General features: G+C 30.6%; 1 protein-coding gene and 1 pseudogene across 1 annotated transcript; both read right to left on the reverse strand.

Annotated features, from left to right (window-relative positions):
* Positions 1–1,132: 1,132 nt before the first annotated feature.
* LOC107954639 (alcohol dehydrogenase class-3-like) lies at positions 1,133–3,971 on the reverse strand (annotated as a pseudogene).
* A 493-nt stretch (positions 3,972–4,464) lies between these two features.
* Positions 4,465–5,420, reverse strand: LOC121219040 (uncharacterized). Its single transcript, XM_041096470.1, has 2 exons — positions 5,094–5,420; positions 4,465–5,015 (listed from the first exon to the last, which is right to left on the reverse strand). Exons 1-2 carry the CDS (start codon positions 5,367–5,369, stop codon positions 4,647–4,649), a joined length of 645 nt encoding a protein of 214 aa, XP_040952404.1. The 5' UTR covers positions 5,370–5,420; the 3' UTR covers positions 4,465–4,646.
* Positions 5,421–14,992: the final 9,572 nt, after the last annotated feature.

The raw sequence follows: 14,992 nt of genomic DNA on the forward strand, positions 1-14,992 counted from the left end.
ACATGTAATGCTCATTGATCTGAAATAATATACTCAAACATATTAATAGTAGGATTGTTTCTGTTAAAAACGGTACAAAATATCACTTCATCTTTGAAGCTTTCCTATGATTATATGTTCCAGGTTTACGTATCATTTCATGATATTTCCTAGTTGCAGTGTTTTTATGTAGTTTCAAAAAGATCAAGCTTTTATATGGAATGCAAAGCAAGGACATGTTTGCTATGGTTTTTCATGTTTCATGTGGGATTTAGTTTTAGAACAAAGACAAACAGCAACAAAATATAACATCTATCTGTATTTCCAACAGTTTGAGTCAACTATGTGTGGTGTTACTCAATTGACATTCTTATTTTTATAAACTTAAATATGTATATGTTTCCGATTTAAGGGTCTTGAGAATTTTATGAGTAGTAAGAATTGTATATATATATAAAGCTAAGTAGGCATTATCTTTTTATTTAAAAATTTACTCTTATCTTTTTATTTAAAAATTTGCTTAGTAAATGTATCTCAAAATGGTTTATGAAATTTTCTTCAAATTTGACTAAGTGAATTCGGGTAAATGTATTTTACACTAAATTCGAGGCAAATAAATGTTTTCTGCAGTCTCTTTTGCCTGAAGATTTTTATATTAAAAAAATCAACTTAATTTTTAGGTTTATAAGCATAGAGATTGATGGTATATTTAAACCTTAAGTTTTCAATCAAAGTTGGCTCATAATTTTTTTTTTAACTTTTTAAGTGAAAGGGTAATAAAGAAAAATAAAATTGTAAAAAAAATGTAATTAATTACACAATGTGTAAATGTAAAAAGTCAAGTTTTTTAAAATAAAACTAAATTAACAAAATGTATACATATTAAGAGTTAAACTTACTATTATGCCAATTTTAAAAATTGCTATTGTTAATCCACTAGTGACCAAAATTGAATAATTGGGTGCCCATTTTATAATTTTTCATAGTTAAGTGTGACCCAAAAAGAAATTTCCTGACAGTTCGGTAACCATTTTGTAACTTTTCAAATGGCCAATAAATAAATTTACTAGTTTACCCTAAAAGTTATTAGGAAATGGAAAAAACAACAATCTGTTATCTATATCTGATAATGACCAATGCTATAATGCAAAAATTTCCAGAAGATCAATGGTTTATTCATGCATAAACCTCCTTAGTCGTAGTTTCTCTTTTAGCATCACAAAGCAGACATTTCCAAAAGGTAGAATTAGAAGCAGTTTGTTCCAACACATTATAGTTTCTATTTGTAAGTAAATGGCAACAGAGTACATGCCTTTCCTGATGAAGGATGGGCATGGAGTTCTTCACAGGTCACCCCTTCGGTTCACACATACAGCCTCATTCGTGCATCTTCAGCACACATCGGAGGCAACCCCCTTCATGCATCAGATCAAATGCCTTGTTAATCTCTCCGAGGGTCAAGTTGTGGGTAATGTACTCATCGATTTTGATTTCCTGGAACAGAACATGGGAGTATAATGAAAAAAATGCCACTCATAAAACAGGTTTAAATATATAAAATGCATATAAACTATATTTACCTTCTTCATGTACTTGTCCACAAGCCAGGGCACTTGGGAGCGGCTCTTGAAGCCACCGAAAGCAGTCCCTTTCCAAACACGACCAGTAACCAGTTGAAAAGGTCGAGTAGATATCTCCTGACCTGATGCTGCAACACCGATGATGACTGATGTTCCCCACCCCTGAAAGTTTCTTAGGTTCCATTAAAAGTGACCTGCCATTTTACAAAATCATTATTGCTCTAGAATTTCAGCAAGCACTTACCTTGTGACAGCATTCCAAAGCAGCCCTCATGACAGAGACATTTCCAATACACTCAAAACTGTAATCAACACCACCATCTGTGAGATCAACAAGGACCTGCTGAATCGGTTTATCATAGTCCTTTGGATTCACAAACTCTGTAACTCCAAAATTCTTTGCTGCAAGTTTCAATTTGCAAAAATACATTCATATACATGCATAAATAGAAGTAACACAATATTTATTACAAAAAAGATAAGCTTAACAATAACCTCCCATTTTCTAGCAAACTGCATACTGAATATCTCATATTAATATTAATAAAATACTTTGAGCATTATTATTCATACATTACTTGCCTATATCAAACTTTTTGTTGTCAATATCTACGCCAATTATTCTCGAGGCACCAGCTGATTTTGCACCCTCTGCAACCTACAACATTGTGATCAAAAGAGTAGATAAATAACCAATTTAACATCTGGCACCAAAAATTAAACAACAGTGGCAATAACAAACATATTGAACAGAACCAAAAAAGATAACTAGAAGTTCATAATAAACAGTTTTAATACGTTTCCTAATAAGTGAGATGGATATTTGAAACATACCGCAAGACCAACAGTCCCAAGGCCAAAAATAGCGACAATAGCCCCTGGTTCAACTTTGGCTGTGTTCCACACTGCTCCAAGCCCTACACAACACAAAGCATATATAAATACGATAGTTCGTGCAAAAGGAAAAATTTATAAACCATATACACTGTCAAATAAAAAATTGAATTGTTATCCATTTAGATGATCACATATAGAATTCCAAATTCCTTAAACAATGGAAGAGTTAAACAAATGCATACCGGTCGGGACACCACATCCAAGAAGGCATACTTTGTCCAAAGGAGCTTGCGGGTCAACCTTTGCAACACTAACATCATGTACAACAGTGTACTGGCTAAATGTTGAGGTACCCATGAAATGGTAGATTGGTTTTCCATTTATTGAGAATCGGCTCTTGCTGATCATTCATCATGATTCCAGCTCCAGTGGCCATCCTAACTTTTCCCCATAAGTTTGTCTTCCCTGATTTGCAGAACTTGCATTCTTTGCACTCTGCCTGGTAACAAGGGATGACATGATCACCTGGTTGAACTTCAGTTACACCTTCACCAACACTTTCTACTATCCTGTGGTGAAAAATTCAAACAAAACTCCCTCTTTAGCAATCAAAAACGAACATAAACTATAAGAAGTAATAAGAAACAAAGAAAGAAAAACCAGCGTACCCAGCAGCCTCATGACCAAGAATGCATGGGAATAGACCCTCAGGATCCTTGCAAACAAAGCATGATAAACATCAGAACTAAGCAGAGGAATTGGCAAATGCCAAAAAAGAAGTAAACAACATAAACCGGATTAGATTAATCATTTATCATTGTAACTACTAGAGGAAACAATATATTATATACACACTCATGAGTCATGACTCATCAATAGAATTTCAGTGCAACTTCACATTTCCAGAAAGTCGTGAAATGAACATAGAACAATATTATGCACATCTTTCTTATCTAAAAGCAAAAATACAGGATCAGCGAAATACAATGCTGATAAACTTTCAACCAAAAGGTTAGATGAAAGAAAAAACAATGAAATCGTTTTATTTAAAAAGTAAGTTTAAGCAAGCAACTAAGATGTAGAAATGCAAGATAAAGGGGAAAAAGAAGAGGAAAAAAAAACCTTTCCGCTCCAAGTGTAGGCATCAGTGTGGCAGAGAGCAGTGAAGAGAATCTTGACCCGAACCTCACCGGCTTGCGGCGGAGCCACCTGGACATCCTCAATGACAAGCGGCTTGTTCGGTTCATAAGCCACCGCAGCTTCACAATCACAGCCGCATCGGTATTGTAATCATTAGGGTTCCGAAACAAGTAGCAAATGCATGATCGGAAAAAGATGAGATGAGATGAAAGAGTGTACCTTTGCAAGTGATGACTTCGCCTGCCGTAGCCATTGGTGAAAACAAAGAAGAAGATCAGACGAAATGATTTTTTTGAGGTTGAGGGAGGACAAAACGTCTAATGAAGCAGTGTTGGTAGAGATAGGAGAGCAGAGACGAATGAAATCCACTTATACTGAAATTGGTGGTGTTTGTTTGACTTTGGATTCTAATCACTCACCGGATTTTTTAAACCCGCACCGCACTCCCTCCTATTTTCCTTTTTAATTTCTCTTTTTCAACATTAAGGGTTAATTTGTTTGCCAATAAAATATTTTCGGTAAAATGAATTCTAGAAAATATCTTACTTTTCTATAAAATGATTTATAGAAAATATTTTCTGGTGGTTGGATGAATCTGTGTAAAATATTTTCTGCTGTTTGGCAGATTTCCTGAAAATATTTTTCGGAAAAAATGTTTTTATATATATTAATATATATTAATAAATTTTTATATTTTAAATTGTTTTTACATATATTACAATGATTTATTTATAATAATACTCAATTATTAAGCTACAATATTAACCGTCATAAATTGAAAACAACTAATATCAAATAAATTATTTGTAATTGTGTTAAAAAAATAAAAAAAACAAGGATTGAATAATTATAAATTTTAGCTTGGAAACCACAATGAATACTAGAAATTAATAATATTATCCAAATACATAATTAGTAGTACACGACATAGTAACAACATTGTCCAAGTGCATAATATTACACCACATAAAAGTATCAATATCTTCAACCTTGAGAAAATTTTTGAAGCCAAATTTTTTTATGCTTTTTACTTTTAACTAAAAAAGCTTTGGCCTCGGATTCATGACTCGCTAGATAATCAAACACAGAACACAAGAAGTCATCATCAAATCATTCTTCCTCCATCGACATCACTTGTTCGTAAAGCTGTGATGTCTTATCGGCAGTAAATTGTTCCAAAGCATTAGCAATTTTGCCAAGTTGTTCACCCACAAATTTAATTTGCTCATCAACGACACTTTCTTGAACACTTTTTCTTTTACGTTTGGATGTGCTAGATGAAGATACATTTGTTCTTACCTCTTCAGCCTCTTTATTGTCGCAGTCTACAGGCATTGAATCTTCATTACCATAATCCAAATCTATGTCAGCAAAGGTTCTGGCAAAACTCCCTGTTGCCATATCTTTGCCAACAACCAAAGCCATTTCATCATAATGATCAATGCTTTTATTCAAAAATGGTTCATACTTCTTATGTGCCTGTTGGATATTATACACAATTAGAATAACAAGTAAAAAATAATTGAAATATACTTAACATATATATACATATATTACCATCACTGCTGCATCATATGTCGCTCTATCACATGTGATCATTTTCATGTTATCATCCCATCCAAAACCACTTTCACCTCGAATTTTGCATATAATCTGCCACTGGTTTTTTACTGTCCTCAAATGATTTTCCACATGCTTCGCATCGCATTGGACTTGGAATCTTTCAGAAATGGCGTCAACAACTCGATTAATAGAAACTACTTTGAAAGTATTAGAATGCTTATTTCCTTTTCGAGCCTCCTCTGCTAGAATTTCAAGGAAAACATGTTCCATCGGTTTTGTCCACCTGAATTGCTTGGAGGTCCCTTCTTTGTTGCCCTTACCCATTCTACAAAATAATTTTCATTGTCAATCATTTCAATATCCAACAAGCTTAAAACATAATAATAAATTCAATATCCAACAAGCTTAAAACATAATCAGTATCTAACAAATTTAAGACATATATCAAAATCTAACAAACTAAAATTTCAATATCATCATCCAACCAACATTTACAAAAAAAAAACAATTTTAATACTAAAACATACATAACATAGAAACAATAACCCTAAGCCCTAAACCTAAATATTTCTAGCCATATAATCAGCCCACATAGTTTCTGCAATTTCATCTCTCTTAGCAGACCATTCTCTTGCTTTTTGTCTTTCTTCTCGCTCTGTGAGAGTTGGTATTATCAAATCAGACTCAGACGCCTCGTATAATCCTTGATTAAGTAAATCACTAGGATCAACTCCCATTATATGATTATGATATCTACTTGAGTTTGAAAATTCCAAAATGGTTCAGCATCTAATACACGAAACCGTTTCTTCAAAATCCCAAAAACACGTTCAACAGTGATTCGTAATGATGAATGACGAAGTTTAAAGAGTTCCTTTGCATTTTCAGGCCCTTCAGCACCAAACTTTTTAAAATGATATCGAACACCACGATATGGGGTAATACATCCATTTCGGATGCCATATCTAGCATTAGCAAGATAATATTTACCTACAATTTTACAATACATAATTAATACTAATAAACTATGAGCTTACTAGAACTATTTGCTATTTAATGATAAATATTACCTTCTGGAATTCTTAATCCTCTTGGGCATGAAAGTGCATCACTTAAAATACGAGAATCATGTGCACTACCTTCCCAACCAGCTAGAACATAGGAAAATTTCAAATCAAATGTAATAGCAGCCAATACATTTTGTGTCGTCCCCCCTTTACGGCTACGAAATCTTCCTTGAATGCTAAGTGGAACGGATGCACGAATATGAGTTCCATCTAATGCTCGAATACAATCTTTAAAATAAGGATAAAACCTTGGATTGTTTCTAATTTCACTAGGAGTTGACTAATCAGGTAATCTAATAACTAGTCTATACAATTTCAAAATAGCTTTCAATACAACCCTAAAGTAACGGTGAACTGTCTCAGTTGATCTATAATATCTAGATCCAATCACTCGAAACCTTACATTGTAATAGCCCAATTTTGACCCTAATCAGACAGAGTGGTTTCGGGACCACAAATCCGAGTCAAAAAATATTTTAATATTATTTAGAGAGTTTATTATGTGTGAATTTGATTGTGTGAAATTTCCATATTTAAATTTTATCGTTTGAATGACCGATTAAAGAAAATGACTTAATCGTGTAAAATTAAAAATTTAAGGGTCAATCTTAAAAGCACCTAATTGTTGTTGTCTTTCAAAAATGGGGGATTTAAATGAAAATTGGGCCATTTAGATGATGGTGGGTGGCAATGGTCAACATTGCCCTTGTATTATATGTTAACATTGCCCTTGTATTATATGTTTTATAATTAAATTAAATAAGGTTAAAATAGTAAACCAAAAATATATATGTTATTATATGTTAAATAAAACAAAAAGAAAATAAATTCATCATCATCTTCCCATTGCCGAATTTGAAACAAGAAAAAATAAATAAAACCTAGCTAGGTTCGGCCATTAATGAGCTCAAATTAAGGTTAGTTCTTTGTTCGGTTTTTAATAATTTTTACGTTTTTGAGATCGTTGCTTTGAATACTATCCGACCCCTGTTTGAATTTTTAATTTTTGACACCACTTTTTTATAAATAAAAAAATAGTTGTGTTGTCGACTTAAAAGCGAAAATTGGGAGTCGCCACCGATCTTTTATTGAGGTGTGATCGGATCACCTTGAAAATAACTTTAGGTCTGCGAATTTTGAGAAAACAGGTTCGGGAGTCGGTTACATACGAGGAAAGGTTAGCACCCTCGTGACGCCTAAAATTGGTACCGAATTGATTGTTTAATGTCTTCATGTCGAAATTTTGAAAAGATTTTAAAATACGATCCTTTAAAAAGAAAATTCGAATAAAATGAATTGGATGATAAGACTCACTTATTTCGAGGAGATAAATTACCACACTCAGTAAGTTAGAGTGCGACAGTTCAATCTTCGAAATTAGGTTTGTCCTTTTTTAATTTTTAAAAAATCACGTATTTTGAGAAGGATATCTGATTATTTGGGTCAAATGAGAAAATCAAAACCCAGTAAGTTAGGGTTCGATTTCACAAAATTCCTAAATATCAAATATTGCCTTTATTTTCATTTATTAGAAAAATCATCGTCTCGAGAGAACAATATGTCATCCAATGCGTTAGGACACCACGTATCGAATTCTCGAGAATGAGCTTTTTATTTATGTTTTAATTAAAAGGGATATTCTCGATTATTTAGATTTGACGAGAAAAATTGGAACCCAATACGTTAGGGCTCAATTCCTTCGAAGACTCCAAATACCGAATTTTGCGTTATCTTGAAAGACTTTGAATAAATTGGTTTTGATACTTAAACGATATTTGATGTAACCTTTTAAACGAATAAAGTGAGATGGATTGATAATGGATGATGCAAAATAAAAATTCGTAAGTTAAAATGTATGCTAATGAGCGATAAAGAATCAATAAATACAAATAAGCAACATAAAATATGTAACAATAAAAACATATATCACATATTATGTGAATTCTAGCACTAACAATTGAGAACTAATGAATTAAAAATTAATTAAAAAAAACAAGCAAATTAACACAAATAAATACACAAGTCCTAAAATAATTGAAAAGACGATTAGCATGGGAGGAAGGAAATTATAATCGAGAAGTTACGAAAATAATAATATACACATACATGAGAATTTGAAATAAATAAAAATGGAGTTAAAAAACACATAAAATAATAGTATCTAAATAAATTTTAAAGTAAATTTTATAAAAAGAAAATCTAAATACATAAAATAATGTACATGTATAAAAATATATAAAAATGGGTAAATTTAAAAGAATATATTATGAAACAATATCCGAGAATATATAAAATATATCAAAATTACACAACAATATAAAAATGTGATAGATTTTAGTAATGAAGCCTAACATAGAACAATGAATAATAAAAAACAATAATACATGATAAATTTTAAAACAAGTGTATAATAAATCTAAAATAATAAAGCAAGTTTATTTGTAATACTAAATGATGCTACATAAATAAAACATAATGGAACTAGATATTAATATGTGATAACATTACAAAATTGGAAGTAATAACGTAATAATGATACGTAAATCAATATATAAATTAATACTAATAATAATACTTATAATTATAAAAATAACATTAATATAGATAACAAAAAATGTATATATATATATATATATATTTAAGTAATTCAAAAATGCAAACAGGATTAAATTGAAATCAAAACTAAATTTAAGGGAGAGAAAACACAATTAGAAATGTCCAAGGGTTGTATCAAAACACGCGCATAATGTCAGGGACCAAAAAGGGAAATAATCCCGTGCCCCCCAAAACGCAGCGTTTAGATCAAGACTGAATTGAAACAAATTCAAAATTACAGGGAAATTTACAACAAAATAAAAAATGAAATTAAAAAAAGGAGTAAAATGGAGGGATCAAAGGCGCAAATAGACCATACAACAAAAATGCGCGGATCCTCCCCGGGTCGGGTCATCGCGCGGGTCGCAAGCCTCTGAATGGCACCGTTTTTGAAAACATTTTAAAGCTAAAAAAACCCTAAATCTGGAGGTTTTCTTTCAAACTTGCAGAAGAGAGGAGAGCACCGCCTCCTGCTTCCCCTCTTCCGCCGCTTCACCTTCAATACCTCTGCCCGTTCGACTCCATTTTGCACAGAGGGAGGGCTTCATTGGCGCCGACGACAAGGTAAGATCCCTCCTTTTCGTTCTTTATTTTATATATATACTTATATATATATGAAATTACAAAACACAATAAAGAAAAGCAATCGGAAACCGAATGAAAAAAAAGAAACCTTTTTTTGTATTGATTTTGTTTTTGATACAATCTCTCTGTATTCTCCCCACTTTTACAAATTTCTGTTTGGCTTTTATATAGCCTAAATAACCGAAAAGAAGAAAAAAAATCAAAACCTATTCTGTTATCCTCTCTTTTTTGTTGTGTCCTCTTTTGTCTCTTTGCTCTCTACTGTTCGTTTGTGTACAGGTACGGCTAGCTGGGAGGAGGACGTGCGTGGAGGAAATGCATGCATGCGTTGGCGATGCATGCGCAAGGCCTGGATCTGGATAGAGATAGGAGCGGCGGCCTTAGGGTTTTCTTACTGAAAATTTTTCAGTTTTGCGGGCTGGGGTAGGTTTGGGTTTAAGTTTGGTTTTGGGCTTTAGTTTGGGTACTAGGCTTGTTGGGCTAAGTGGTTTGCTGGGCCTAGAATCAGGTTTAGGTTTGGGGTAGAGTTTAGGCAAATTGGGTTTGGTGAAATTGTTTGTAATTTGGACTGTTTAATAAACTGTGGTATTTGGTTTTTTTTATTATCTATTGGGCCGGGCAATATTGGGCCATTACATATATGTTATTATATGTTAAATAAAACAAAAAGAAAATAAATTCATCATCATCTTCCCATTGCTGAATTTGAAACAAGAAAAAAAATAAAACCTAGCTAGGTTCGGCCATTAATGAGCTCAAATTAAGGTTAGTTCTTTGTTCGGTTTTTAATAATTTTTACGTTTTTGAAATCGTTGCTTTGAATACTATCCGAGCCATGTTTGAATTTTTAATTTTGATAAATATTTTGAGTTGTGCCATTGATGAATATTTGTGTTATGTGATGTTTGATGATGAATAATGAAAGATACATTTTAGATTAATATGTTTTGTATTGGAAGTTTTGGTGAAATTGAGTAATTAGAGTTAAATTGTGAAATTAAATTTTTGAGGGATTAAAATGTGAAATAATTGAAATGTGAGGACTTGTATGAACAATAGGTACATTCGGCCCTTGTATGTTGTGAACAAATTTTGTGTATTTTGTGTTTTATCTAATAGGGACTAAATTGTAAAAAGTGTAAATGTTAGGGGCAAAAATGGTAATTTACCCATTTATGTGTTTTTGGATTAAATTGAATGTAATTATATTTAAACTAGCTTATTTTGAATATAATTAGATCAAGAACCGAAGGAATCAGAGTTAGATCGGGGAAAAACTAAAGTTGTCGATTAATCGTCTGGTTTCAACTTTTCAACGTACGAGGTAAGTCCATTAGCAATTTGAAGTTATTAAATCAGTATATATGCATGAATATCTATTGTATTTTGATGAGCTGAAATTGAAAGTATATGGATTGAATTTGGTTTAAGTATGAATGATATATATATGTATCATGTTCGAAAATATATATATGTATAAATACTTGTTTTTAATCAAAGGTATTTATATATATAATATATATGTATACATAAGGTCCGAATATATATATAAGCATATACATGTATAAACCCTTGGACTTGGTTAAAGGTATGAATGTGTATATATATGTACACGTGAGTTGTAATATATATGTATACTCATGAATAAGTCTTGAATATATTTAAAGGTATGAATCTTATGTATGTATATGTAATTTCGAATATGTGTGTATATACATGTGCAAATTTTTGTATTGAATTAAAGGTATGAAATTGTTAGCTTAGATTATCTATAAGGTATTAGAATGTATGATATATATATTTTCTTTGAATTGATTTCTTTTTTTTAATGTTATAAAATATATATATATGTATTTAAGTGATTCGATTAGTAAATGTATATTACTTAAGGTATGATAAAAGTTAAATGATAAGATTTTAATAGTAGAATTTAATTTATTAAGTTATATGTATATATATATGTGAGTGTACGGATGTATAATTAAATTATTTAGCTGAATTTGGTATTTGATCTTTATATATCTATGTGGTTTAAAAATATAGTTTATAAATTATTGAGCTAAATTTTTATGTATGGACAGTATATACAAATATAGTTTGAACATGAGTAACAACTTCTGTGAATTGAGATTTTCAGGCTCAGTGCCTATCAGGTTTATTATCAGTGAAATAATTCAGACTTTATGTCTAGCAGGCTTGATGCCGGTGAAATTATGTAGACTATAAGTCTAGCAGGCTTAATGCCGATGATACATTTCGGACAATAAGTCTAGCAGGCTAAAAGCCGGTGTACCGATTCAGGTTTTAAAACCTAGCAAGCTAAGTGCCGTGAATCTGTTTAAATTATGTGAGAATATGCAATTGATATATCTATGATTTTGATTATATGGAATTAATGAATACATAAACGTTCGACCTATTTTTCAGTTACATGTGTTTGATGAGTATACAAATGTTCAGTCATATGATTTTGGTTATATTAAATTGATGAGCATATATATATTCGGTCTAAGCAATTATTAAATATATATATATATGTGCATTCGGTATATGCATATATTAAATATATATGCAATAGGTATATGCATTTGCTAAGCAATTGATAAATATATATTCGGCAAATGCATTCAATAAATATATATATACATGTTTGGTTAAATGCATTCAGTTATAATGTTTATTTAGTATATATATATATGATCGGTTATATGCATATGATGTATTTGTATACATATATTTAGAGGTATGCATTCGACAGGTATATATATATTTGATTATAAATAAAATGGTTTAAGGACAGTAAATGCTAATAATATAATAATTATTTGTGTTATTTACGATAGTGAATTTGATTTGGAAATTTTATGACTTTTATATATATTTTTTAGTTATGCTATAGACTTACTAAGCTATATAAGCTTACTTTGTTCGTTACCTCTCTCTGTTTTATAGACTTTAGATCAAGCTTCAAGCTCGGGGATCGTCAGCAAGTTCATCACCCTATCTATTATCTCGGTATTTAAAATATTTAAATTCTAACTATGGCATGTATAGACTAGATAAATGTTTTGAAGGTCGTATTTTGTTGTATTGTATATGATTATTATAGCCATACTAAAATGGTTTATTTTCTTATGGATTTGCTAGTTTGCAATGTTTTTATTAGTTAGATTTTAATGTCTTTGTTTATTAGAAATGGTTAGAAGAGAGAAGTTTAAAATTTTGCATTTTGTTTTATAATAGACCAAGCTTATTATATTTAAATATATATATATAATATATGCATTGATTTTGAGATGGTTGTGTTTGTTCAGTAATGCCTCGTAACCCTAATTCGGCGACGGATATGGGTTAGAGGTGTTACATACATTATGACCAAATTATATGTAAAAATATAATTACTTGCTCCCTAATATTGACAGATTTAGATGATTGTAACAAATTATTCCTACTAAGAATATCACATAAATTAAAAAAGGTGATCGGTCTCATCCTTATCACATCAATACAATGCTGGTCACCACTATATAAAATACTATTAATATAATTTTCTCTTTCATAATCTCGATTCACACGAGGGCGAGAAGCAATTTCCTTCCTAGTTTCTAATTTTTTAATCCAAAGAGCCCCAAAAGCTAAAACTGAAGCCACGACTCCGACAATTGCCATTTGATGTTGATTACGATCCATCTACACAAAATAATGTCACACAAATATATGATCACTACAAAAAAGATGCAAGATTTTCATAAGATCACATAAAGTTACCATGACTAAAAGTGCATACATACATATCAAGCTAATTATAATTGCATAATAATTTTTTGAAAGTACCACTTAAAATATATTGATCATAGTTAATACAATACTTCAATGAATGATTTGGTTCATACAATACTTATATTTGATAAACATATGAAAATGAAAGCATGACAAATGAGTTTTCTTGTAGGAAATTGTGAAAGAATTGTAATTAATGTGTTGAATCATGAGTTTGATTGGTGCAAGATTTTGTTATATATTATTAGGTTATCTTTCATGTATAATTAATTAATTAATCCCTCATTATATATTTAATCAATAATTTGAATGGGAAATTTGAATGAATTCATTTAAAAATAAATATATTATTAGGTGCAATACTTTAATATTTAACATATTATTTATAAAAATATACATTAACAGAAATTTGATTATTTAAGTATTATTTTTTATTGCAAAAACATTATTTAAAATGGTGATGCCTTTTTTTAAATATAAAAAATTAATAAATTATAAATTGCTATAAAGTGTGTTTTCTTTTTTTATTTCGAAATTTAAACAAAAAAATTTGACAATGTTATAAATTTTTATAATGTTTTTTAAATTATAATTTTTTTATAGTTCTATTTTTTTAAAATAAATTTAAATTATAAATTTTTAAAAAAAATAATTTTTTTATTTCTATTTTTTATAATTTTTTAAATTATAAATTGATTAATTTTTATAAAAAATAAATAATGATTAAGTGCACTGCTATAATTGCTATAATCTCAAATGTCCAGCATGATTTTGTTTGCTCCATTTTCATCATGAAAAATCCAAGAACAATCCATTTTCAGCATGAAAAATGTTATTTAACTGTTTATAAAAATATCAACGAAAAGAACAATCCAAGACCTTTTTAATGTGTGTAAAACATCTGATTAACTGAAACCAAACTTTAGCATTCAAGTGTTCAATGATAATCCTTCTAAAAAAACTGAAACAGATTGAACGAAGGAAGTTGGCAAAAGCCATGTGGGGATGGCAAACTCAAATTCCAGATCTACTATAAAATCATAAATGTCTGTTTCACCCTTCAAACACAAGCCAAAGAGTTCATTTTGATGAAACAGAGGCATCGATGTTACTTAAGGACCTTCCTTTGTAGTCAAACATGCTAGATATCAAATGATGGTTCATCACCCCTTTTCTCTAGCATCAAATACTGATCATTAAGTGCTAACAAATACTAACAGATCAGTAAGTGCTAACCAGAGAAAGGCACATATGCCAATTCATACATTAATCATACATTGCTCACTTGACTAACATTAATCATTACTCATCATGTAATTTAGCCAATCAGTCCACATGCCAATTCCATATGCTATAAATCATGCCAAAATTACCAAAATTCATGACATAGGCACATATGTATTTACCTACCATCAACCAAATATAACAGCTCATCACTTCCATTTCCCAAATAATACAGTAAAAATGTAAATCAATAATAAACCATACCCAAACACATCCAACAACCATGCTTAATTCACTTGAACCGAATTATAACAACCACAAATGCATATTATACCAAATCATATATCAAGCACACCACAAGGATATAACAACCACAAATGCCATGCCATTGGCAGAACAGAATCAAGAAAGAAGACATTCCAAAAATGCTCAACACCAACCTCTTATGAAAATATCAACCAAGGCCACCAACATGAGTAAGAATGCTGAGATAGAGGCTAGGACAGCAAGAACTATACAGTTGGAGGTCAAGCATAGAAAGAAATTAGAACCGTTAGGAGCAATAAAAAACAAACACAAATCAGAGGTGAAGGTTGATGGTAGGTAAATACATATGTGCCTATGTCATGAATTCTCTAACTC

The sequence above is a fragment of the Gossypium hirsutum genome, chromosome D07 (genome assembly GCF_007990345.1).
Source record: "Gossypium hirsutum isolate 1008001.06 chromosome D07, Gossypium_hirsutum_v2.1, whole genome shotgun sequence".
NCBI lineage: Eukaryota > Viridiplantae > Streptophyta > Magnoliopsida > Malvales > Malvaceae > Gossypium > Gossypium hirsutum.

What these genes read in the sequence shown, in the direction of transcription:
- LOC121219040 (XM_041096470.1), bottom strand. Translation starts at nt 5,369, where the DNA reads ATGGAACATGTTTTCCTTGAAATTCTAGCAGAGGAGGCTCGAAAAGGA. An exon ending in CATATGATGCAGCAGTGATG is followed by an intron (nt 5,016 to 5,093) that starts GTAATATATGTA and finishes AATATCCAACAG; the next exon opens with GCACATAAGAAGTATGAACC.